At 36.3% G+C, this 27,988-nt stretch overlaps 1 protein-coding gene across 2 annotated transcripts in view; it reads left to right on the forward strand.

Annotated features, from left to right (window-relative positions):
• The window catches only part of VWA8 (von Willebrand factor A domain containing 8), a 182,733-nt gene that overhangs the window by 87,571 nt on the left and 67,174 nt on the right, over nt 1-27,988 (forward strand). For both annotated transcript variants that reach the window (XM_059839092.1, XM_059839093.1), the window contains exons 22-26: nt 11,060-11,135; nt 11,775-11,910; nt 13,234-13,353; nt 15,251-15,456; nt 23,362-23,513. In XM_059839092.1, coding sequence (XP_059695075.1) covers nt 11,060-11,135; nt 11,775-11,910; nt 13,234-13,353; nt 15,251-15,456; nt 23,362-23,513 — 690 coding nt within the window. The remainder of the gene's footprint in view (nt 1-11,059; nt 11,136-11,774; nt 11,911-13,233; nt 13,354-15,250; nt 15,457-23,361; nt 23,514-27,988) is intronic.

Here is a 27,988-nt window from a genome sequence, read left to right on the forward strand (position 1 = left end):
ACTTTGTCTGAATAAAAGACACTGTGATTTTTGCAAATCCCAATTATGTCACAAAGTACTGCACTATTTCTGTCCTTTTGTGTGTTCTCCAGTGCTGAAGCAGAACAGTGCTTAATGTGAATTCATATAGCTCAGGAGAACATTGTATAAGCACCACGTTTGGGGTTTTCATGCAGAAATGAAAGAATGTAGACTTACATGTAGAATGTATAAATTACAGCATGCTAATTGAGACATAACTAAGAAGAAAAATGTACATTTATTGTCTTGCCAATGCAGTGTTCTACAGTCTCTATAAGGTACTGCTTATGAATACAGGGTTTTGGAGAGAGGTTGAAGCAGAGAATGATGAGCAGTCCTATGCAATTTTAGAAAAATAATTTGTGAATATAGCAAAATCAGAAATTTCTACTTCCTGGGAAGTATTTTGAAATGCTATGTGAAGAACTCAGTCTATATAATATTTTGGTTATACTTTACAGGGTGTTTAAACAAGGATTAGAGTATTGTTAGTGCACTCTTCTGGATTCAAAACAAAGTAAGAGCAAGTTTACAAAAAAACCAAACAGTTTCCTAGTAAGCTTTTACATGCTTTGTGGGGGAGATTCAGTCAGTAGCTTATGGCTACTGTACTAAGTACTGATGTACTTTATTAGAAAATATTCTAGCATGTGCACTTCATCTTTGATAGTCCTGTGTGTTTCTTCAGATTTCCTAGCTAGCTGCTCTAAGTACCTTTAAGCATGCCAAGGAAAGTATTTCTAAATATAATGCTTTTAATGGTGCTTGTATACCTGAATTACAGATTTTGACAAATTTGTTAGGGTGGGGTTTTTTGTTGGTTTGGGGTTTTTTTGTCTTGATGAAAGAGTGGAAGGAGTTCTGCTGTTCTAACTCTACATACGTTCAATGACATTCAAGCAGGGAGTATTTGCCTTAGAGGCAATAAGCTATTACCAGGAGTCATTTTAAGATCTCACATTTTATGTCTTGTACTTCAAGAGGACGAAAGGTGATAAAAGACAGAAAAGGGGATGTCTGTATTTACTTGCTCTGCAGCTGATTCGCATGGGAAGGGTCAGACTGACCTAAAGGTTTTGATTGCTTATGGAGGCTATAAATCCTTTCTCTTAATGTTTCCTACAGAATCTCATTGAGAAGTTTTATATTCTTGAGCTTTGTAAGTCTTATCAATCATATCAATACCATAAAGCAGAAAATCTTAATGGAAGGAAGCTGCAATTAGATTCAATAATGGCAGAAATTAAGAAAAATGTGTGCTTATGAATTATTCAAAAAGTTCCCTGCTTTCTCCTGCATACTTCCTAATATTAGCAGCTGATCAGGAGTTGACCAGCTCTCTCATTGCCTTAATTGTGGGGTTATGGAAATACAGGTAATATGGCACAGACTCATCGCAGCCTCTTCCTAGGACTGCAATTATGAAGCATTTTACTGCTTTTCTGTGTTAAGGAAGAACTTCCATCTGCCAGGATTTCCCTGTCCCTCCTTTCCTACAAGAGTAAGTTTCAGCAGAGAAATCCCAAATTTTGTTTACCCTCCTGGTATGGTTCTCTCCATTTTGTTCACCTGAGACACCGGCTACATGTTACAGAATAAACAACAGCTTTATTTTGTCTAATATCAAAGAACTTTTAAGGGTTCTTATAGAAATTAAACATATTTTACAGACAGTAACTAAGAAACTGGCTGTAAGAAAATTTTATGTTCTCCAAGCTAATGTAATGAGCATTTGTGTTGCTCCTAAATTAATGAACTCTGGAAAGCCTCATTATTTTATGAACCTTTCTGTTACTACTTTTGCTGTCTTTCCTGTGCGTGATGTGGAAAGAATTTTCCAGAGGTTCTACACAAAAATCTGAAGTTAAATTTGATAGACTAAATTAGTATTTCATCAAATCAGGGAAATCATTTTCATGGAAACTGATAGTCATAGAATGTGGTGAGTTGGAAGGGAACCACAAGGATCCTCAAAGTCCAGCTGCTGGCCCTATGCAGGACCAAGAGTCACATATGTGCCCGAGAGCATTGTCCAAACGCTTCTTGAACTCAGACATGCTGTGACCACTTCCATGGGGAAGCTGTTCCACTGCCCAACCACTGGGTGAAGAACCTTTTTCTGATATCCAACCTAAACCTCCCCTGACACAACTTCAGGCCGTTCCCTGGGGTCACTGGTCACCACAGAGAAGAGTTCAGGGCATGCTCCTCTGCTTCTCCTCACTAGGATATCATGCTTTATTATTCTTTATTGTATATTTATGTTTCATTATATCTTGCTTTTTTTATTCCCTCATGATATCTTGCTTTGAATTTCAAAGTCTCTAAAATCAAGAAGATTCCACAGAAAGAAGGAAAAAAAAAAGTAAAACTTTAGAGAAGACTCAGGCAAGAAAATATGCCCTGTTAAGACTGTAAAATCCTTCCTAGCATTGATGGGAGCAATAGATAAGTATAAAATTGTAAGCTCCCATCTCTCCTACATAAAAATGTCAGAAGAAAGTATCATGGACTCTAAATAGTTGTCTCCTTTGATATGATCAAAGAAAAAAGAGATTAATTTTACTTCTCTTATCCTCAAAATTGCTAACTAATTTTACACAAAGAATGATTTTGCTGGAATAAGATGTTTTTTAGCTGTGATTGAAACATATAAGTTTGCATCTATTTGGAATTAAGTCATACTCTCAAGCTGTGTTTTATATTTCAATTAGAATGATTTCTCCTCCTTGCAATTACTGTTTTTGTGATGACTATATACAGAACTACAGCATTTATCCTTCTGTTTTCAGTTCAAGCTTGATTTATTGTTCCAGTTTGGGGATTTTGGAAGGGTTTTTTTTGTTTGTTTGGGGTTTTTTTTGGTTTTGTTGGGATTTTGGGGATTATGAAAAGACTTTTGATAGAAAGCTTCCTAAAAGCCAAGGTTCTGACTAGGAAGATGTAAACTTTAGTGACACAATTTTTATGGTAGATTCTGGTGGTATAAATTAGGTGCTAAATGTGGAGAGGCATGTGGATTAATATATATGCATAGAGTTTTTTGGAGTCATATGTTGTTATCTGATCTTAGCTTTTATCAAAATAAACTGCTATGCTTAGTACAAAAGCATAAAAAATAAAAGACATATTTAAATGTAGTTTATTCTCATATACTAATTTAGGCAGCTAAAAACAACCAAAAAGAATATTGGGGAGAACAAGCCCTGGGAAAGCTGTCACTGCTGTTCTGATGGTGTTGGATTTGCTTTAAGTCACATAGCCAAAAAGAGCTACTGGTAACATGAAATCTCTCAAATTACCATCTGCCATCATGAATTGTGCTCTTAATTGCTCTGATAGCAAACAAAAACCTCTCTGTCTTGATGATGCCATTACAAAAAATTAATTGCAGATCATCTGTCTCAGAAACATATTTCTTAGGTTCAGGAAGGCATGAAGTTCATTTTTGTATACCAAAACCGTTTCTTTAAAACTCGGTGTGCATTGTGCTCCTTGATTTTTTGAGATATTAGAAATCTGGATGCTGGACACTGTCTTGAGTATTTTGACTCCACGAGGCCCTCTTTAGCAGAGGGGTTGGACTAAATGACCTCCAGAGGTGCCTTCCAACCTCAACCTCAAACCATTCTGATTCTGTAATTTAGCAATTTCTGCAAGATAGCAGCTGGATGACCCCTAGCTCTTGTTCTAGGTGTGCTGTAGTAATGTTGTAGTCTTCCAAAAAAAAAAAAAAAAAAGTAAAAATTAGTTTATCTTATCTTCATAAAATGGTATAATCCAGCAGTGGTTGTTGCATGGGAGGAAGCCACCTGCACTGTCCTTAGCTGATGCTCAAATGTGTTAGTATGAACAGTAGTTAAAGTTGTGAGAATTAAGAAACAGCTTCAGACTCAATATTGTTTTCAGAACACAGTGTGTTAATGAGATTAAATTTGATAACTTCTAGATTATTTATTTATTGTTATGGTATGCAAATAAATAATGAGTGGTCGTTAAGCAGAAGTTTTTTCGTTATGTTTCCAGCTTCATGCTGTGTCAGCGACAGATTAGCTGTAGCAAATGCAAAATTTGGAGCCCACAGTCTCCTCTGCCATCTGTCTATCACAGACATTCCTCTATACAATTGAAAATGATCAGGAGTAAAGAGTATCGATGCTTTTCTGTTGTGATGGGAACTTGGGAACTAGTGGGAGAATTGGTATCCCTCCTCTGAGCTACTAAAGATGTGGCCACTGAAGTAATGATAAGTAAAGCTAGTCAACTTCAACTCTAATGTTTTCAGTGTATAGATCTGCATAAGAACATCAACATCACTTACAGAAATAGAAGCTTTTGATGTGTAGACTGCAGTGTAATCTACATCAATACTTTTTTGACGGCTATGAATGGATTTTCTGCTGCTCAGAACCTCAGGGAATCTGTAGATGTGAAATGATTAGTTTTGTTCCATGGTTCTTCTTCTGTGTATCAAGAAAATAATCTTCTAGGAAATTAGTTTATTGTGAAAAAATATAATATGAATCTTCATAGAGTCATATGACAAAAAGAGGGAATGTTTTTTAGTGTGTGAGGGCTGTTCTCCATGTAGTCAAAAATGTTTGAACAGCTAGTAAATATGATGTGATGCCTTTTCTTGAAATAGAGAATGCAGGAAGTTTTCTTCTTTAGCTTACCCCTAAATTAGCCATGTTAAGTCTTACTTCTCCATTTGATATCTTTTTCTTACAAGTTGAGAAAACTTATTTTTCTAAGCATTTACATGTACACTACAGCAATTTCTTTGTTGTAAATGTGACGTTTGACACTGTCAATGGAATACCAACTGCTATTGAAATTCTATTTTGTATCTGATGATCTTACTATCCTCTTTCAAGATAAAACACTAACTAGTTCTATGTGTCCCAATGCATTTCCTTGCAAAGAATTTGCTTAAAACATCTTGATTTGACATCACATCTTCCTTCAGAGTTACTATATTTATTCTAGTGACTGATGATTGGAAAGTGTGATACAGGGTTCATTTTAAAAATCTACTACATTTTGTGTTGTGCCTTTTCTAGTTCCTTAATAAATTACAGTAATCTGATGATCTTTTTTCCAAAACTTACCTGAGTTTGCATATGTTATCCTTTTCAAAACAAACGTAATTTTGCTGTGATCTTTAACAATCCAATTAATGGGGAGTTTGAGGTAGGAAAATGAGCTTATGGTGTCCCTGCAAGCAATACTTACTACAAACTGTGCATTAATCTTTAGATCTTAATTTTCTTTCCCTCTTTTTCAGCACATGTAATAAGTATAAAATCTAATTATCTGTTTCCTTTATTGAGATAATTTAAAACTACCCTTTTAGCTTTATTGACTTCAGATTTTTTAAATTCTAATTTAAAGAGCTGTTTCAGAAGAAACAGCTTCCTTTGCCCAAAATACAGGTAGATACTAGAATTGTATAGTGCTTGTTTTCAGAATTGCATTTGATTATCATCTCTTGAAAGAACATAGGACCACATGAAAGAAGTTAAATGCTGATATAGCTCTGCAGGTCTCTTTTTAAACATGAACAATACAGAAAAGCTATCTCCGTAGTGGGCTGTTGAAGGAAGTGTTCTATAGCTGCCCTGGTTTATTTCAGCTGAACACAGCATAGGCAGGGGAGATGCTGTGTTGTGGTTTTGTTTGTTGGCAGCCTTTGTTGGCAGCCACAAAACAAAAGTCTAGGTAATTTTTCCTCATGATTCATGAGTCATTAATGTTTAGATTATAAGGTACATATTAAAAGAAAATATTGTGTGCTTTATTCTTTATGTAGGTCATGTTAGGAAATAAGTAATAAGATGATACATTTTTGTCATGAAGATTTATGTTGTGAAGTGCTGAGTGCATTGACTATATAATAGGTGTCTTTATAGTTTTTTACTTGTTTTTTTCCTGTTTTCTTAAATACATTTTCAGCCAATACAGAGTTGCAATACAAAGCTTCCAAGATTTCATGCCAGCCGATGGTCCCTGTTTCCAATGTTAGCTTTTCAAAAGCTGGCTGACTAGCTCTGTTATTGTCAGATTCCAGGTGTTAGAAAGCTACTTCGTTTTTCTTTTTTATAGGAATTGAATTCAGCTTTAATATCCTGCTGCATGGCTGTTACAGGGAAATAGCTCAGGTTAGAAGACCCTGTTGTTTCATTTTCCTCTAAAGCTGAAGTAAGAGTTTCTCACTGTTTACTCAATTAAATGTATTCTTACAAGCAATAAGGGAAGCTGCAGGGTGTCGTGTTTCCCCATTTATGGATTTTACAATTAGGGTGAGTGAATTTTGCATCTTGTTTTGTCAGATGGATCACATACAAGTAATTGTGTAGCTTCAGATTTTAGCACATAACATGAATTAAACATAATTCCCTTTGACCTTTCTTCTGCCACCTGCAATCATACTGAGTAATGAGTACCTTTATAGTCAAAATAATTTCTTGCATTTTAAACAAACTTATGTCCTGCTGAGTAGCTGTAACAGCCTAGCAGGAAAAAAAAGGTGGATTTAATTATCTGTTCATACATATAAATCAAAAAGCCTTTACAGGGTCATTTTTAACAGAGCAATGAGACATCTGGTTGGCTTTTCAGATATTTCAGAATTTCCTAAACATAGCAGTCAGGTCATGCAATGCAGTGGCTCTGTGATGGGTTGACTAAAGAAATTAATTTGTAAATGTCAGAATCATGCAGATTGATTCTTTGTGTTGGGATTGCCTGCTCTTCATCAGGATAATCCATGAGTGGATTAACTGACCAATTAACAGCTTCAAATGGCCTTTGGACTAATTATTTTTCATATACTCTTTCAAATTGGGTCACAGCAGATGGGTATATTCATGTCTGATTGACATGTAATCGAGAAGAAATATGTGTCTATGTACATAGCTATTTAGATAATTGATGCCTCACAGAAGTGAAGGAGAATTTCTAGAGCATACACTCTACGTCTCTGAATTTTCCTTTCAACTACCATGAAGTTCTGTGTGGTGAATCAGAAGGCGGCCAAATCCGAGCTTAGTTTATATAACCTTGTTACCATGAGCAGGGACCCCTAGAACACAAGGTTGCCTTGCACAAATAATCTCTTACTCTTTTAGCCTCAGTGTAAGTACATACAGAACCCAGGACTGTATTCTTCTGCACTTGTCAAGATGGAGTAATTCCAGGGAATGTGTTTGTGATGTCAGCTGGGTCCTGTATTAGGGGACAAGCCTTCCTGGGGGACTCAAATCTTCAATTAAAGCATTGGAGCACCTTTTGTTAAACTAGAGGATAGCAACTAGCTCTCTGAGGTTGATGGAAATTTCTCCTGACACAGTTCATAGTTGTTCTCCAGAAGGAAGGCATTGCTGTCAGTGAAACAGAAACTGTTGCAGCAGTATGTTTGAGTCAGTCTGCAGACTTCAGAAATAGCTGCCTTTAGGGTAAATAATGCAGCAGTAGCGAAAAATAAATAAAAGACAGCAATAGGAGCTAATAAAAAACATGAGAAGAATTCTCAGAAGTCCAACTATGAATTGAGTGGTCCTGTCAGAAAAGCTGCTATTTTTCAGTAGTAAATATTTCTTCTCTTTTTTTCCCCTTTTCTTTTTTTTTTCTTTTTGAATTGAGCACTTGTGAGAAGGGCTTCCTTGATAAAAGTACATTCTTAGGAAAGATATCAGTGAGCTTTTCCTATTTTTCGTTTACAATCAGATAAAGCTAAAATCAGTTCAGTTGAGTAAAATGACAGTATGTCAGATAGTTTTTCTTACTCTACATTCCTAGTGTCTTGCTTCTTTGTGTCAGACCTATTTTCATTGCTGAATGTGATGAAATTGGGGGGTTTTGGTATTCATGTCTTTGTTAGAGCCTGTTAGTTATTACTAAGGTGCTATTGTTACTAAGTGAAAGTGAATTGGAGCTTTTAGTTCCTTTCCTGTGGGAATTTTGAGTGCCAGATATATTTTGCATTTAGGAATTGCTGCTTGCTTTTTGTTGTTCAAAAATATTTCAGACTTAATGTGTTTTTATTTTTCTATTTCAGTACCTTTACATTTATGTAATTCACTAAAAAGTGGAAATTTAAGAAAAAACCCTAAGGAGACAATTTCTTTTTAGCCATTCTTTACTGTGTTTGGGTCATGGTAGGTTTCTGAAGAACAAAAATTATTGATATATAATTGTATAGCATATGATTCTGAAAGGAAAATAACATTGATCTGTCATGTCCCTTGTAAAATCATTCATACCTGTCTGAATGTAATAGCCTAAGCAAATACAGGAGTTTCACATACACTTAAATTATCAAGCCAATGGAATTAGTATCTGACTTACATTTAATTTCTGTAATACATTGCAAATCCCCCAGTGTATTTCCTTAAATACTAAGGCCAACTCTCAACAAAGCAGAAGAAAGATAAAATAAGAAAAAAATTAGAAGATAGATTCAGAATGTCAATTTTTATTTTATTTTGATACCTTCTGTATTTTTTCTGATTATGCTACTTTTGTAATAGCCCTGAAATGAACAGTAAACTCTTGTAGTGTTTATTTTCCCCAAAAATGTGTCAATTCTGTCTTCTCTGAAGAATGAGATCATCCTAAGGATTTATGTGGGCTGCTGATTATTGTGGAATACTAAGCACAATTTAGTATTCCGTATTAGGGGGTTGTAAGTAATCTCTGCAGAGCCAGAGGATTAACTCGCTCAGCAAAAGTATAATACCGTTTCATGTTACAGTAGAACATCATCTGACATTTTTGTCTTTTCTTGTGTCATCAGCTGTGACAGCACATCACTAGAGATCTTCATTTCCTGATGTGTTTTGTTCACTTTATTGTTTTTCATTCATTATCTCCTAAGTGCCAAGTTATGATCTGTAAAGTGTCCTCTAATTCATCTTCCTTTATTTTATTCTTGGCCTATCCTCATTTTCTCACCTTTCTATTACTTTAAAGAGATCACAGTGCAAATTTGACAAATTCTTCCCCTTTTTACCTTGTATTAATTCCTCAGAGCATTTTTCCTTGAGGTTTTTCTGACTAATTAGTACCTGTGACTGTGACCTTCAAATACTCTAGCATTTGGTTTACGCATTTTAAAATTCTTCTGCGTCTGCAACTATATAGGCTTGAACCAGAAATGTTAACTGATAGTGGAGGTAGGCTGATACATACAATCTGAGAATTTAGTCCCTAAATAATGTGTGTTCAAGAAACAAAAATCATTGGTTTGTTGTTATTTTTGGATCCATTATTGATTTCTCTGCCCAGCGTATAAATTGCTTAGACACACAGGATGATGGTAGAAGCTTTGTTTTTGTGTCCACAGTAGGATTTCTAAAATAGCAGATTAGTGCTACTGCTTATTTTAATGATTTAAAAAATTATATGTTGCAAGTGAATACAATGTTAATATAACTATTTGTGGCAGGGTTGCCTACTTGTAACAGGGTTAAATGAATTGAATGTGGTCCCATCTTTGTAACCTTTCCCTTTCTGGATTAAAGTTCAGATCAAGTAGCTAAACATTTGAAGTCTCTCTTTCTTCCCTCTGCTTTATTTCTGTGCATGGAAACTATGGGATAAATCAATTGTGGACTTCAAAATAAACAAGAAATTATTAGTGATTAGAGACAGAAATCCTGCTGACAGCAGTTTCAAATAAAGGAAATGTGCAAGTTATCCTCTCAGTTTAAAACTGTGTTTGGAAGCTGGCCACTTAATAGTGTGCTAACAGAACTGTTTGATTTCCTGTACCCATGGAGCTTTATCAGAATTGTTGATTTTTACAAGGTGTTGCAAAATTAAAGATAGAACTAAGTGGATATTTGAAAGAGTGAGTCAGCTAGGCTTAAACAAACAGTTTTGTTACACAGCACAGCTGTGAAAGGTAAGAGATTTTTGTTGTATCAAATGTTACATACAGTGCAAAGGTTACCAACCTTACCAATGGACCAGTATGTGGATCTCAAGCAGTATTAAAAAAGGTTTTCCTGATGGGTTTTGTCCTGCGATCAGCCCATCATTGTTTTGACACAGACTAATCCAAATTTTGAAATACAAGAGGAAAGGCATGGCAAAACCAACTTGCCCTAAGATTGAATTGCCTGTTGCCTATGAAAGTGTGGGAGTCATGGGGACATTCTGTCATGACCCAGGTCTGGATTGCTCATTGGTCCATCTGAACCCCAAAGTAAATGGGTTGGTTATACAGATAATGACAAAGGTCTGGGCAAGTATTTTATACAATCAGGAGGGGCTTTCCCTAGGTTATGGACATAATTTATGTAGGTGAAGCCATTGTGGTGATGTCTGTTGCTTCACCTTTCTGAGTTGCAACTGTTTTTTATTTATCTGTACATTCAGTGGTAAATAGTGAAGATTAACAAAGATTAAGGAATATTCTCATTACAGATTTTAATTAGCACTATTTTAAATTTGAAGAAAAAGCAATTGAGCAATTCAAAGACAAATAACATTTCAGAAAGAAACTGCTACTGAAGCCTCTGTCCCGTCTAAGAGCTTATACTGTTCATAATATAAAATGTAGCAAGACAGTAGGGCTTAAAAGAAAAATAATTGATTTTAAGGATTCCACATGATAGGTTGTTGGATTTGTTTGTTTGTAGGTTTTTTTGCATGATGGTATGTGGAGAAGAAAGCTAGAACAGTAACAATTCCTGTTTGTCACGTAAATGACAGTTTCAGCATACTTAACTAGAAACAGTAACATCAGTAATGTGCCTGCATACAAAAAAATACTGATTCTCTTCTCAAGGGTTTTCTTTTCAGGGTTTATGAGAAATGGAGAACTACTGTGAAAGTCCTGGCAGAGGCAGGGATATTCACATTTGACCACTAAGCGGGCACACTGCTCTCAGTTATTCAAATAGACTAAAAAATAATTTTTTTTCCTCTTAGAAAGAGACTAATCAGTTTTTCATTTATTCATTTTGCATTTTATTGTAACTAACATTCCTGTGTATTTTTAATTAATGCCATCTGTTTTTCCACATTTCAGGGATACCACTGTACAAAGCCTTACCCTACAACCTTCTGTAAAGGATGGTCTTATTATATATGAAGATTCACCACTGGTCAGTAGTAGCATTTGAATTTTATATTTGGAATTTTTTTTTATTTACACTGTTGGTGATTTGATTTTTCATGGCATAGTGAGTGAGTATAGTAACAAACATTTTAATAATTTTAATTTGGTCACATTTGTCACATTTGCTGTGCCAATTGTGAATAAGAAGATGATCTTGGGAGTCCCCACATACAAAATGAGTATGGAAAATATTTAGTATTAACCTGACACATTCTAACAGGTAGAGTGGTATTTGCCTTCTTGTCCTTTGTAGCACCTCACACCTACATACTAAGTTGGGCTCCAAACAGCTGTTGCAGCTGTTCTTCAGTTCTTTCAGCTACATGTTGACAGTCTAGATGCAAACTGGCTTTGCACGTCTCTGTCTGCACTCCAAGTTGTTCAGTCAGGCTGCTCACTTCCCTCCCTTTCCATCCCTGTCCAGGAGAAATGGAAACACCCAACTTTCTTGTCTCACCTGCCTTCTGTTCCTTCTATTGTAGTTTGGTCACAGCTTATCCTTGTTCTGAGTCTCTTTCTTGTCTCAGTGCCACTGAGGTGTCACTGCTGCTCACTGAGAAATCAGTACTGCAGCTCCTAGCAGGGTTTTGGCCAGGAGTGATGTTATGATTCCTTTCTCTTCTAGGTGAAAGCAGTGAGGTTCGGACATATTTTGGTAATTGATGAGGCGGACAAAGCACCAACAAACGTTACCTGTATCTTAAAAACTTTAGTAGAAAGTGGGGAGATGGTTTTGTCAGACGGAAGGCGAATTGTTGCCAGTAAGTAGAGCAAAAGCGTTTTCATCATTTACAGTAAAATGTAACATTTTGCTCGTTTTCAGTTGCTCAGTAGCAACACAGACCATTCCAAATGGATAAATTGTTTGTTGCTAAGAAGTTAACAATTAAAGAATTTACAGTAATTTTCTCTACTCCTTTTGCAATAGCCACTAAGGTTTTTTAAAATTAGCATTCTTGTGAATTTTGCTGAAGAATTAAAAAGAGCCTTAAACCTAGAAAGTGTAAATTGACCTCTCTGCTTCTCATTTGCCCTAAGAAATAAAGATCTAGTTGAGAAAATTATTATCTTGGATATGCCCATCTGGACATTTAGGGTATCATTGGACCAGGTCTAGAAGGAAGATATGAGTATATCTAGGGTCAAATTGTCAAGGGTTTTATCTAATCAAATATTGCATATGCTTACTTGATGATGTGCTTACTTCATTATTTAAATATATCCGGCTATCTGTAATTTGATGGAATTTATACCATCTGAGTTCCAGGAAATAAATATTTTTCATTGTTTTTGAAAAAAAGGCTATGTTTGAAGGTATCTCTTGATGCTACTTGATGCTAAACTTTATATAATTAATTTCTTTTTAACAATATTAAGAAAAATGTTTGAGTGTAGCAATCATTCAGTACTCACATGGCACACCTGAGTTTTGCTTGTCATTATAAACACAAGGTGGGCTTATTCTAAAATATTCTGCTAGCCAGTCCTAATTATCACTGTAGTTTTTTAGAGGCATTTAAAGGATTCCCAGACACCATGTGCCACTGGAATAATGCTGAAAGGGAACAAGGTTCTGAATGGGGCCAGTCTGAGTAGTTTTTGACACCCACAGTCTTCACATGTGTTAAATAATGTATCTCTGTCTTCTTACAAATTTTGTAGTAACCAGGAGGAATTTTGGTCCTGTCTTCCCAGATCAAATAATGTCAGACCTATATAAAATCACGTTTTATTCACCATTGGCTTCACCATTTTAGTGAAATTAAATGTAAAGTAAACAGGAAGTCCACACCCCAAGAACAGTGGATGCATTTTTATGTTTTTTCAGTTAAACACTTAGGTTAAATTTTTGTGAAACAAACTACAAAACTTTAAAATGAATGCTAGAAAACTCAGTTGAATGATGTGTAAGAAGCTATTGAGCTCTTTTTTTGTAACTGTTCTTCTAATTCTAAGAAGAATGTAATTAAATTAGAAGAATTTTTCTTCTAATTCTAAGAATTCTTCACCTAATCTAATTATGTTCATTCATTCAGTATTGCAAAGCTTAAATATTCAAGTAATAAATTTTATTTCTTTTCCAGATCATGCTCATGTAGAAGGGAGAAAAAACGTAATAGTTATTCATCCTGATTTTAGAATGATAGTTCTGGCTAATAGGCCTGGATTTCCTTTCTTGGGTAATGACTTTTTTGGCACATTAGGTAAGTGATTCATATGAATTTATGATCTTTAATAGACTTGACTAATAGAATATCTGTCTTAATCAATTAGATTTCATGAGAAGGGACCTTATGCATATTGATACTTTGTTTCATGTAAGACATTAAGACTATAATGTAAATTTATGTATCTTAATGAAAGTGCCCAAACTTGCCCTGAATGGAAAAGCTGTGTGTGATCATCTTTGTTAGAACTATTTTGTTTTATGGGATCTGGATTGACATTGCAGACACAAGATTATGGAAATCTTTGTTAATGAGTGCATAGCGTATTCAAATTCTGCAAACAAATTAACTGTAAGCTTGACACCTTACAACTCTCAAGTGCTCACTATTTTTTTTTTCCCATAGCAAACAAGCCACAGCTTGGGTACTGTCCTGTTTGGTACAAGAGATAGTAGCTTCATGGATGGTTCTTTGCTTTCAGTAGTAAAGGCTACTGAATGTTTTGCTGCTAGCATTGTGCTACCTACTTCTTAATCCGTATTTGCTTCTCCATGCATATGGTCTTAGTAAAATACGTATGTTTGACAAGATACTGAATTTATCTCAGTATCAGGTAAAGCTGTCCAAATTTCACATCAACGATTTTCATATCAACAGAAGCCTTATTTTAGAAAGCTCTTGGTAGGTCCCAGAAATTCTGTGTATCAGCAAAGATTCACTAGAGCTTCATCTCACAGCCAAAACAAGAAATTAAGTTGCATGGGGCAAGTGGTGAAGAATTCTTTGGCCTTTCTAGGCCACTGTTAGTCTAAGTGGGCCTCTAGCAAGGTTTGGCATTGTTGCTACATGATGGCTGTGAACTGAATACCCTCCAGACTCCACTGACTGTCTTATCTATGTTAGCTTGGCCATTTATATGCAGGAACCTTAATTTAGGTGGTTTTGCCTGTAACTTTGGCCATAATTCTTAATCTGCAAGAAATAACATACTCAGAATATACTCAAAAAAGCAGTTGCAAACCCAATTCCATATTGCCTTGTAGTTCTTAGTTTTTCAGGTGAGGTTCCCACTGACTGGACATTCTCTGTCTGAAACTCATTGACTCTGAATTTCACCAAGCTATGTTGCCCCAAAAGAATTTATTGTTGTGTTTATTTTTCATAGCCTAGCTTCCTTCCTTACATGGACCCTTTAAACAAACCAATCATCCCAGTGTTACTGCTCTTGATGCACATGGCAGAGGTGTGGTTGAGTCTTTGGGGTTCTTTATTGCTATTATTTTTCCAACTTAGGGTTTCTTCTGCGTTTAGTTCATCCTTTTTCTGCAGGATCTGATCATGCTTCTTCAACGTTTTGTACAACTGTTCAGAGACTTTTTATGAATAAACTCGATTTATAGATTATATGTTTGGTATCAGTATAATGCCAATGTATGGAAATAATATCTTGCTAAATTTCTTACCATACTTTAAGACAGGCAGGGAGAAAAGATAAGCTAAATTCAGTATTTCCTCTAGACCTTTTCATTTGGTTTGCATTAGGGCCTTCCTGCATTTTAAGATTTCCCTGCACTCTGTGGTATTTCGAAGGAGTTGAAAAATGGGTTCCATTCAGCCAGTTATGTTTTCTTAAAATCTTTTTTCTCTTACTTCTTCCTGCATTCATTTGACTCGTGTTTCTTCTGGAAGTTGATTTCTCCCTCATGATATCAGCTTCATTTAAATGACAGGCAAGATCTTTGTGTTTCCCAAAACCTCAATGTTCCTCATAGCTTGTACTTCACATTTTTCACAGTTTTAGCAACTTGGTACTCAGCATTCTTTTGAGTTGTATCTTTTCTATTAAAGGTCCAGTATTAAACTTAAAGGGGCTGCTGTGATGCTATTTCTTTATAAATTATCTAACTTTGTGCTTTTTCTGTTTTCTTTGTAGGGGACATTTTTAGTTGCCATGCTGTTGATAATCCCAAGCCACAGTCAGAGCTGGCAATGCTTAAACAATATGGTCCCGATGTTCCAGAGGCGATTCTGCAGAAACTGGTAGCTGCTTTTGGAGAGCTCAGGAGCTTAGCTGACCAAGGAACTATTAACTACCCCTATTCAACTAGAGAAGTTGTGAACATTGTAAAACATTTACAGGTACAGTACCTCACATTTAATTGAAAGCTTGAGTTCATCAATACTAATTTTTTAATGCCTGAAGGTTTCAGAAAGAAGATGCCATTATTGTTCATGCATTTTTAATTCTTGTGAAACACTTTACATTTTGAAAGAAGCATAATATTAAAGATGCTCAGATAGTCAGAGGGTAAGGATCACAGATGTACACGGGCAGATATTTTTTCTGCATATTTATTTATCGATAGGAAAAAAAGCCTGTAAATCTGTTATTTTACTGTGTGAGGAAAAAGTTGCATACTGTGAATACTGTGTGCAATGTTCATACTGGCCCTCATTATAAAACTCTATATTCAACATACAATACTTCCGGGACAGTGCAACTGTTCATTTTATTCTGCTATAAAATTTGTGGATTTAATCCTTTCCTGTGGAAAAAAAAAATTCCTGCTGCATAACAATAATGCATCTGTAGTGGATTTTTTTAAAGTAAAATGCTAGATAGGTAACAACTCACCAAGGGAATATATAGGATTCATGATTACTTCCTACACATGCTTAACTGCAAAATTTTGAATTCTGATTTAGTGACGTTTTTTAAATATTATGGTAAAGTCTGACTTCTGTCTTTGTAAAGTGAAGGATTTTTTTTTTCCTGAAGTATTTGAAATATAAAGTGTCTTAATGCTCTTTGAAATAGCAGTGCTTTTATTATTTTCTGTTTATAGTTCTAAAATTGGTAGTTTGTTAATTTATAGGCCATTTCTTGAATTATTGAGTCCCATATTTTTTTTTAAAACAGTGGAAATTAATGTCATTAATACAATTAGAACATAATTTCTCACAAATTTGGATCTACTGCTTCTGTGTTTTATACTGTATAGTGTAGCAGGATTGCGTGATAGTTTTATGTTTGTGGTCATGTACATATTCACACACATTCAGCCATATACACAGACATTCAGATCCTGCAGGGTGGAATTGCTACTTTTAAAAATCTTCATCTAGATTACTGGGGAGGATAGATTTTTGTGTTCTGTAGTCTCTAGAGTGCAAGACGATCTCAAGAAGAGCTGGTGCTACTATGTTAGCAATAATAGAAAGAAAAATAAGGGTTAAGAAGATTCAGACCAAAAGGCTGAGGAATCCAGATAAACACATAAGCAGAGCAGTCTATTAGGATCCATTACCAGCTGATAGGTATTTGTTTACCAAGCTGATAGAACATGTACATGCTGATCTCTAAAGACACAGTTACATTCAAAATGACAGTGAAAAAATTACGGACTTGAGGAATATTAGCTGCTGAGAAGCTAATTTTTAGGCTGTTTGTTAAATTAACTCTTTTTTGTCTTCATACCATTCTGCTCTTCCTACCTTCCTTCCTAGCTTCTTTCCTTCATCATCTGTTAGTGATCAGTGCAGAAACATAAGACTTAATTCTTGTTTTATTTGAGTGTGAACAGCATCTAATTGGAGATTCAAAGAGCTGCATTGCTAATTGTCTTAAGGACTCTTACTGTCTGCTTCTGTCTCCTTCACTTAAGCAGATGAGTCCGGTCACTTCAACCGGGACATTGGGTGCAGTTCAGTGGCAAAGTTTCCCATCTGCTAAGCTTTCACCTCTTTCAAAGTGTAAATATCCAAATACTTCTCCAACATGCATCTTTGACTTGTTTTGTAACATTTATTTTCAAGATCCCAGTCTCCTAGCAAGAATGCAACATTTTGTTTACTGTAACTTGGTTTTCAATCTGAATAATAAAAAACCTGCGAGTAGCCAAATGTAAACAATGAATATAAACATAATGGTTATTCCAAAGTAAGAAACTTTTAGGTCTTCAGGTAGAGAAGAAAGAGGAAGGAGGGAAATGAGTCAATAAAATTGCTGGTCCTTAGGAAGGAAGGAGGGAAGTTAGTCATGTTGTTAAACAGTTTCCCTTACAGCACAGCACTGCTCTCTTTGTACTATTGTGTTGATTTCTTTCACATAATTTTGGAATTTTTTGCTTGTGTAAAAAAAGATTGGATGTTTTGGAGGAAAAAAGTGCTTTTGATTACTGTTGTCTGAGAGCACATCTGATCATCAGGACTAGTCAGTTAAAAATATACTGATTGCTATGGTATCAGCATATTGTTAGGCTAATCTCTGACTAATTGTGATCTTCAGCATTTAGGATACACGTAGGGAGTACAGTTACAAGCTTATCCTCCACTAAAGATTATGCAACTAGGGAACATGTAGTAATTTAGTTGTAGATTAGACTTTGTGTTCAGCGCTAGGTTGCCTCTATACTAGCTTTTTCTTAGGGAAAGGTTTTTTTGGTGATGCTTGAGACACAAAACTATTTTGAAGACCCAAAACTGCAGGCATAGAGAGAGCTGTCTAATGCAGGTGCCTAACTTGATTGCTGCAACTTTTTCTTCTCACATTCTGTATCAGGAATCTGGGTCTTGCAGCTCTAGTTCGCAGGTGACTTGGATACAGCCTTTTTGTCTTGCTCGCCTCCAGTTTTCAGACTGCCAAATGTCAAAAGTCTTTATGTTAACAGTAGCTTATGGGCAAGCTCAGAAGCTCTGTCCATGCTCTATTGGGTTACCATAAGTTGCCTGTAACCAGGGTAAGCTGTGACTGCTTCTCTGCAATCTAATATGCTAATTTTTTATGAGACTTTGGTAGATGTTAATCAGGAAAGCCACATTGGTCTAGATAAAATGCAATAGCTTTTTTACTAACTCTTCTTTCATTTCAGAAAGCTGAGACTTTTTCTTCTTGGTCATCTTTCTTGTTTACATCTGAGATTGCTTCCCAATAGTAGGCACTAGTATAACAGTTTTCAAACAGTAAATGCCTAAGAAACCTTCTGGCCCCAAAGTCTACTCATCATCAGGTGTTAAGGCCTATTCAGTTAGCTTTTGTGGTAAGATAGTGTCTTTTTTAAATGTTCAGCCTAATCTCAAAAGGAAACTAGGCTTATCAAAAAACAGTTTATATCCCCTTCCCACTTTGCTGCCTAATAACCTTTTACCCTTTTGGCCAGTCACAATGGATCTCAGTTATCAGTTTTCAAAGATAATTATGTTTCTGCTGGTTTCACCAAAATCAGTGCTATATGACAGAGAGGAACTGATTGAAATTGCAGGGGGAGAATTCAGCTATTTCGTTTGGCAGTAGATAATGCCCACTAAAGACACGAGTACTGGTTAATCCATTAGTATGTCTGTCACTCGGGATGAGCCATAGACATGGTGCTTCTGGCCCTGCTGAAGGACAACTGAGGAGGCACAGAGAGAACTGGCAACATTCAGTAGAAGAGTATTGGGGTGGGTGCAGGGGGAAACCAAGAGCACAGAGGAATGAACACATATCTGAAGACACAAAGATACATCGGGAAATGAGTATTAGTGAGAATGCAAGGCAGAAGTCTAAAACAAAAAGTCTGGACTCATTATAGACTGAATACCAGTTAATTTATCACTTTCATTTCAGGACAGTGGTAGAAGTACAGTAGACCTCAATGGTTATAGCATATTTGAGTTAAGATTCTTGGTTTCTACTGGAAATTACAATTTTGCTCATAGATTTTACGCAGACTGTAGCAATACATACCCTCATGGAATGTTAGATCCAAAAATATATGGCTTTTTCACCAAGTCAAATTCTCTATCAAATAAAGCATACAATATATAAATAAAAATATACAGTTGTTGAAAGCAAAAAACTATGTCACTTACTATTTTAAGGAATGGCCAAGAATCTAAGTTGTGAAAATAATCTAAGGTACACTCAGAAGTGTTAGTTGTAAGGGGAAGAATCAGTGAAGGACAACCAGTCAGACTGATAAGAGATCAATATTTTCTCTAGTAATCTCATTTTAAAAATCAATAGAAACCAAATGATTTTTTTTTTTTGATGTTCAGTTCAAGCCCCAAACAGTCACCTCTTTTTGGGTTTTCTTGTCTTTTTCTTTTTTTCCTTTAAGTGAACTGTCATTTCCTTTCTTCAGTAAGCAGTTGTCCAAGCAGTTATTAAAAGGGATTGGATTTGTTCTGGTTGAAACAGGAGAGTTGTGATTTTTTTTTTTTTTTTTTAATTTTAAATTACTGAAGTTAGAGGACCTTTGTACAAGTGGCTTGTGTTCCCAGAAGCCATCTGTTGTACCTCAGGAAATTTTTTATGATGTCCAGCTGACACAAGAGGCATGGACTGTTGAGGCAGTTCATTGCAGAAAAGCGTATTGATGACAGAAGCTATGCAGTGATTCAGAGAACTGCAGACATACTTGGAGACTTCTAGGGAAAACTGGATATTATTTGAAGTACTTGACCAAGGTTTCTGCAGTACCTAATGCAGGGAGGTGAAAGCATAGTTCATGAGTGAATTAGATAGCTAGGTGCCGGTGTGTTGGTTGTGCTTTCACTGAGAAGAACACAGAAATTGCAGTATTCATCCTATAAATGTTTTTTCAGGATGATTCTCTACTTTTTACTGGTGCAATTAAGCCAAGGTGCAATTAAAAATGTAGAAGTTAGCACTTTCACTACTAAACATTATCCTGAACTTTCCAATTCACCTTATGTGTGAAATGTTTATATATTTAGTGTTTAGTTAGAATAGATGATGGGAGAATGGGTTTTGTACCTCTTTCATTGTACTTGTTTCTTTGTTAGAACTGGATGTTGTAACAAGGATGGCACAGGCTGTAGAACAATTTTATATCATCCCATAATAACTTGTATTTTGCTAAGCTGTAATGATGCAGAACTTCTAGTAGGTCCCTCATAGACAGATTTAAAAAGCAGAACATAGTTTAGTATGCTTTTATAGCAACACTAGTATTAAAATATTCTGTGCCATGTACACCACAGATAAAAAAAGGTTTATACAAGCTTAATTTAGCAGTGGTATTTAGTCTATCACAGTGATTAGCTAATTTTAGTATTGCTTGTGTCACAGGTATTTTATTACCAAGATCAGATATTTATAAAGTCGGGAAAATATTAAACTTCTAATGCTGATATTTGATTAAGAGTATAGGTCAAAGCATTTCTGAAATTCTTCTGTTTTCTTCTGTTTTAATTTTTAATCAGGATTCAAATATCTTTATTTTTAATACATTTATAAACTTCTCTGACACTTGTCTGTTTTTCAAGTGCTCTGTACTAGCCTAGCTCACTAATGGGGAAGAAACAATTAAAATTACAACTTCCTAAAATATCTCTCCACAAATTTATGTTCATCACTGTAAATGTGCCATACTGAGATGGAAGTGTCTAGGTCCTTGTCTGAAAAATCTAGTATTTGAATGAAAGGCCTGTGGAGAAAAAGTGAGACGTTTTTAAATAGAAAGATTCTCACTCCAATCTCTTGCCAAAAAAAAAAAAAAAGGATTAAATAAATCAGTTAGGCAGTTAAGTTCCAAGATATACAGGAGGTTGATAATTATTTTTTAAAATTATTTTTATTTGGTTTGCTCCATTTACATCTGTGGTTGACTGACCCTGCTGGATGCCAGATACCCACCAAATATATTCTGTCACCTCCTTCCTCAGCTGGGAAGAGGAAATATAATGAAATCCCTATAGAACAAGATAAAGTCAGTGAGGGATCACTCACCAGTTACTGTCACAGGCAAAACAGACTTGACTTGAAGAAATTAGTTTAATTTATAGCAAATCAAATCAGAGTAGGAAGATGAGAAATAAACACAGATCTTAAAACACCTTCCTCCTACTCCTCCCTTATTCCCAAGCTTAGTTTCACTCCTGCCTTTCTCTACCTCCTCCCCTTTAGCAGCACAAGAGGATGGGGAAAGGGAGCTGTGATCAGTTCTTCACACATTGTCTCTGCCACCACTTTCTCCTCAGGGGGAGGACTCCTCACTGACTTCCCCCCATGCTCCAGCGTGGGGGCCCTCCCATAGGAGACAGTCCTCCATGAGCTTCTGTATTGTGAGTCTTTCCCACTGCCTGCAGTTCTGGGGGAAAGAACTGGGGCCCTTCCACAGGGTCACAAATTCTGCCAGCAGTGTGGCCTCCTCTCCCCACAGGGCTACAAGTCCTGCCAGGAGCCTGCATAGTGTGGGCTTCTCACAGCCAGAGATCACAGCCTCCTTTTGGTATATACCTGCTCCAGCTTGGGGTCCTCTACCTCAGTGGCTTCCTTTATCAATGACATCAGTTTCTCTGAGTGGTTTTCTGATATTAAAAATTCTTCATTTCTCCTATTTTAACTTATAGAATCCTGGGATAGTTTTGGCTGGAAAGCACCTAAAAGATATTCTAGTTCCCTGTAGCTGTGGGAAGGGACACCTTCCACTAGACCAGGTTGCTCAAAGTCCCATCCAACCTGACCTTGAGCTCTTCAGGAATGAGGCATCCACAACTTCTCTGGGCAGCCTATGCCAGTAACTCACCACCCTCATAGTAATGAATTTCTTTCTAATCCCTGATCTAAATCTGCCCTTTTTCTGTTTAAAGCAATTCCCCCTTGTCCTATCACTGCATGCTCTTCCAGTCCCTCTCCATCTCTCTTATAATCCTTTTTAGGCACTGGAAGGTGTTATAAGGTCTCCTTAGAGTTTTCTCCAGGCTGAGCAACTCTCTCAGCCTATGTGTTCACAGGAGAGGTGCTCCAGCCCTCTGATCATCTTTGAGGCCCTTCTATGGACTCAATCCAGCAGGTCTGTGTCTTTCTTATGTTGAGAACCCCAGAGCTGGAGGCAGCACTGCAGGTGGGGTCTCACCAGAGCAGAGCAGAGGGGCAGAATCCCCTCCCTTGCCCTGTGCTGCTTTCAGTGCAGCCCAGGACACATTTGGCTTTCTGGGCTGCAAGTGCACATTGCCAGGTCATGTCCAATTTCTCACCTTCCAGCACTCCCAAGTCCTTGTCAGAGCTGCTCTCGATCTCTTCATCCTCCAGCTTGTGCTGATTCAAGTGGTTACCCCAACCCAGGTGCAGGACAATGCATACAGCCTTGTTAAACCTCATGAAACTCCTTTGGCCCCACTTCTCCACTTGTCTAGGTCCCAACAGACAGCATTCCACCCCACAAGCATGTATCAGTCAGCTTGGTATCATCTGCACATTTTCTGAGTGCACTCGGTCCTGCTCTGTCATTGAAGATAGTAAGCAGTCCTGGTCCCAGTACAGGCCCCCGAGGTTTGTACTGACACTTGTCACACATCTCCATTAGGACCTTGAGCCATTGACCACTACCCTCTAGATGCAGCCATCCACTCATTTAATTCTTCATCCAGAATAATCAGTCCAGCACAGTAAAAAAACTTTAATTTCTACTAAAGATACTAATGGAAGTCTTATAAATCTTTGGGGTTTTTAAATGTACATAGCAACACATTTCAACTAGTATTTTTCCTGAAAAAAAAAAGAATTGTGAATCTTAAGTGAATTTCTGTGTCTACTAAAATCCATCATGACCTAAAATAGTTTTTGTTAACCAATCAGTGTATTATTTGCTTCTCTAAATTAAACATTAGAGTCAGAATTCTTAAATTAATTGTGTGGGTGAATTATAGAATGTGTGTCTTTGTATCAGATCTTTGTGGTTTACAGAAAGCAAATTTTAAGAATACAGGCTAGTATTAATTATATTCTCCAATGATTACACCATCTTGTTGTGTGAATAATGAAAGTAGTTCTTTAAACCATTAATGGTGTTTAGTGTTAAATAACTGTCACATGCTTTTTTTGTTTAAATCTAATTTAGTGTCAGTTGAGTTTAGTGTTTTGAGTCAGTAATTTCATTCTGACTTGAAATGATGTCCTGGAAATGAAAAGTAAAAATTACTTCAGAACTTGTCTGCCAATCAAAGTTACAATTGTTCATTTTAGAAGTACATAAGGATGTGCTGTACCTTAATAGATAGTCATTAAAAGAAATTTGGCGGTCTGTTTCTTTACAGAAGTTTCCATCTGAAGGACTCACAAATGTTGTTCGAAATGTGTTTGACTTTGATTCCTACAACAATGAAGTGCGTGAAATTTTATACAAAACTTTGCACAAATATGGGATACCTATTGGAGCAAAACCGACCAATGTACAGCTGGCCAAGGAGTAAGAATAACATAAGATATATATTAAGAAGACATATTTCTCATGATCACTTTATAAGTGTGTTATCTTGCTGCTAATTGATTTTTAAATAACCTGGAATTCTTGGAAGTCAATCCTCCACTGGTTCATATTTATAATCTTCCCAATAAGTTACAACAATATAAATTACTTCATTATTGAGTATTTGCTTATTATTAATATTTAATCTATAACAGCCATGTACATATTAATAGCTTGTAAGGTAAACAGGTATATCTTAATAAAGGGAAATACTTGTTTCTTCGCCTGTGTTTTTAATTCAATTGCAATACACTTGTGTCCCGTTATTTATCACCTGAGTCTGCAGAAAAAAAAGTTGTCTTCAGTGGTAGCTGGTTTTGTCTTTGTTGCTCACAGAGGGCTCTACAAAAGTATTTCTCCTGAATGGAGCAGTGCACGTAAGCTTGAAGAACAGCTTTTGTATGTGTCTGTAAATCACTGTTATTCTTTAATTATATTATTAGTTGATGTATTACACCATATACTTCTTTTGCTGAGGTTAGAATCAAACCAGCTGCATTATGTAATGCCCTCCCATCTTCAAGCCACCCCCCACTCTCTGAAGTGACCTTACCAGAAAGCTGGAGAGATACTTTTTGCCAGGGCCTTTATTGACAGAACAAGGCGGAATGGTTTTAAACGGAAAGAGGGTATGTTTAGATGAGATATTAGGAAGAAATTCTTTACTGTAAGGCTGGTGAGGCACTGGAACAGGTTGCTCAGAAAAGTTGTGGATGTCCCTTCCCTCCAAGATTTCAAGGCCACGTTGGGCAGGGCTTTGAGCAACCTGGTCCAGTGGAAGGTGTCCCTTCCCATGGCAGGGGGTGTTGATCATAAAGGTCCTTTACAACAAGGACTACATACAAACTATTCTATGATTCTCTGAAACAAATGTAATACATTCTTCTTCCAAAATTCACAGAAAACAGTCTTATGCAGATCATATTCAAAAACAATTAGAAAACTTACTCTGTCTTGAGCTGTAATACATAATTTCTTTACGAAGAAACAAATATTTCCCTTTCACGGAGAAAGCGTTATGGATATGTGGAAAATTGAGTTTGCCACATGACATACATAGTTTATATTTGCTAAGGAGGGACTGATTTTTATGGCATGATGTATGGATAGTGATTCTGGTGCGGGTGAATGAGCACTGGAACAAATTGCCCAGAGAGGTTGTGGAGTGTCTCTTACTGGAGATATTCAAGAACCTTTGGATGCAACCCTGTGCTCTGGGTGACCCTGCTTAAACAGAGAGGTTGGAGCAGATGACCACTGTGGTCCTTTCTAGCCTTACATATTCTATGGTGTTGTGTCTGTATGTAGGTTTCTCCATGTGCTGCAGCACCACTGTTATCATATCTAATACATATAATTTTTAAAAAAGATTGGCAGAGTAGTGCCTGTGGTGTACCTTATAATTTTGATGACAGGACTATTACATGCCTGGGGAACCAGTACTTGAGCAATGACAAAGTCTGTCAAATTGACAGAACACACTTGAAACTCTTGCCATAATTTCTTTGCTGAACATCACTTGGTAATTTCTATTTTAACTAATTACAATGTTTGTTATAGTTTTTGAGAAATTTGGTCTTTGTATAATTTTTAGATGTATTAGATGTGGGAGAGGATTCTTTAGTAATGAGACAATCGGAGGTTTAGGAAACATAACAGAAAGATTGCAGTAATTGGGGACTGCTCAGTCTAGAAGTGAGAATATAAAAGAAAAATGTAATTATATTGAATTAAAGATAAACACCTGATGATTTTGTACACTCAAGGCCCAGGGGAGGAGAAGCTATAGAAGTAGTTCACACACAGCCGATAAAAACAACTTTTTCTTAGATCTCACTGTGCTGGGCTGAGCACTTGGCTTTGATGGTCTGTCCAACCTACCTGTCTTGGTCTCAATCCCTCACTCTCATCCACTACAGCTGGCATTTCAGGTTCTTACCCCTCCATTGTAAGACAACCTTGGTTTTGGTCATGAGATTCACTCCTAAGTAAGCCACGGGTAGATCACCTTGAATTGCAGCCACATCTTTCATGTCTGGGCACAGTTGATTCTGTCTTGAGGTTAAAGAACATTGAGATAATTTCTCCAAATCTGTTCCAGCCTATATTGCAATCTCCCATGATGGACAGACACATTGAGATAATTTGGTATATGTTGTTTGGACTGCTGCAGAAAAGATACTGGAGTACTGATCTCTTTTGGTTTTCATTAATCTGAGAGTGGGATAATGGTGTTAATCTAGTCCGGCCCACCTCCTTCAGAAAAGATGCAGATTATTCTAAAACCTTAGCTCATTTTTTCATGGTTCATGCCTGAAGACTTTCAGAGATGAAGTTCTATAACCTCCCAAGGCAAGTCAGTCTTGTTTCTAAATAGCCTTGGCACTAGAAAGTCACCTCTCAATCTTCCCTGTTTTTAAGGCCTCTGTTTGGTTTTATTTTTCTCTTATGCTCCCTGTTTCACTTGATGTGTGTCCATTGTTAAGAATTGGGTGTGAAACTGGTCAAGTTCATTTTTGCAGGAGCCAAGTACATTAGTATGAGAGTACAGAATAGAAATATATTGACATTTTAAAAGCCCAGTATGTTTGCATTTCATGCCATATTTAACTCATCTCTGGTTTTCTAAACAAAAATCTCCACATCCTTTTTGCAAAACCCTTCATAGCACTTACCCCATCTACATTTTATGTGGTCAACTTTCTTGACACTTACATTATTCTTACTGTATTGGGTTTTTTCAGATTGGTTTTATGACATGTCAATATCACTTTCTGTTTTAAGCTAGTTTTCTGCTACCTGCTTGCTCTCTCACAAGCTGGCAATATGAAGGTGTGATTTCTAGGTGTGATTTCTATGTTGTTCCAGCGACAACAGCATATCCTCGCTGATGACTTCTGTGCCCCAGTCTTTTTTTGGTAGACTTTAAGGACTTACTAGCTATCATAATAAATTGCTCAGCAGTTCTATTAAGTAACATAAAAACTGGGATAATAGTCCAAACCATTTCTTCCTGAGGATGTTAGTCGTACAACAGCGAAATTGTTGTATAAGAATACAAATTCTGTACAATTAAATTTTGTGATACAGAAGCATCTCCAGGAGATTCTGAGGCAGGAAAATTGTTACAGTGAAATGCTGACTCCTTAACACAGGTGGTCTCTGGCATGTCTTGAATCAAATGATTTGTGGATTCTTATTTTAATAAGCTTTGGAGAAGTCTGTCGCCTATTACTGAATAGAAAAGAAAACTTGCATAAAGCAGAATTATTTAAACTGCTGCTGCAACATAACTGCTGTAAATATAGCAAGAAAAAAACATGAGACACAGAAGCAACACACTAAAATCCAGGGTCTCAATAGAAGAATTATTTAGGTATGTATCCAGCTGAAATTGCTGAAATCCAAGGAAAATTGAACAGATGCTTGCAGTGACCCTTACGGGAATTTTAGATTAAATTCTGGAATTAATATACCTAGTCTTGGAAGGGAAGACTAGATGGTATATAATGACCATTTACAGAATGATTCTTGCAGTAGTTGTTTTTTCAAGAGAGAAATTAATTTGTTGATACTAATTTATTTATTAGCAAAATTAATATCATGTGTTAGACCTGTAAAGGAATGGTTTACTTGGTCTTTTTGCTTTCTTCAGTTTCCAGGTAGGATAACCATTCTTCAAGGTACTGACATGTTCAGTATTGTCAGGTGTTAAAATACTGTCTCTCCTGGTACCACCTGTCCACTAGTTTATAATTTGTATCAGTATTGTATGTAAAGCAGATGGATTGTCTATGATGGTTTGCCAAGACATAGTAGGTAACATGAATTATTCATGGTACTAACTCATTATCTTTCTTTATGTGTACAATTACATTTTGTTTTTCCCATTGACATCTGTTATGTCATATTTTTCTAAATTCATGTTAATCTGCCATTTCAGTGCACAGTTCAGGCCATCTGCAATTTCTAGGTAAAACAGCATTTAATCCTAATTCTGACATTTATCCTTGATGAAATTGCCATTCCATATTTTTCTTCCTGTCACTATTCACTTCCAGGTGCTTCCTATAAATTCAATAATTGTTTTATATGAACTGGGGTTTTTATATGTAATGGAAATATGTACATTTTAACAGCTTTGTTTTTCTCTTGAGACTGTTCTTTCATGTGTCTTTTTTTCCCCTGGGTAATCTGTAGTTAATTATTGGGTATGTCTCCTATCATACATGTCTGTTGCCAACCCTGTGTGTTGCAGGGCCAGCCGAGGAAGGGGAATTGTCAGGGAACAGGAGTTTTAACATACAACTGTTCTGAAGGTCTACTTCAGAATGTCTGCTGAATGTTTTCAAATCAAAATATGTTTGGATAAATTATGGAGAACTGGTTGGCAAGGAATTTTCCTGATTTCAAGC

This window comes from Haemorhous mexicanus, chromosome 2 (assembly GCF_027477595.1).
Source record: "Haemorhous mexicanus isolate bHaeMex1 chromosome 2, bHaeMex1.pri, whole genome shotgun sequence".
NCBI lineage: Eukaryota > Metazoa > Chordata > Aves > Passeriformes > Fringillidae > Haemorhous > Haemorhous mexicanus.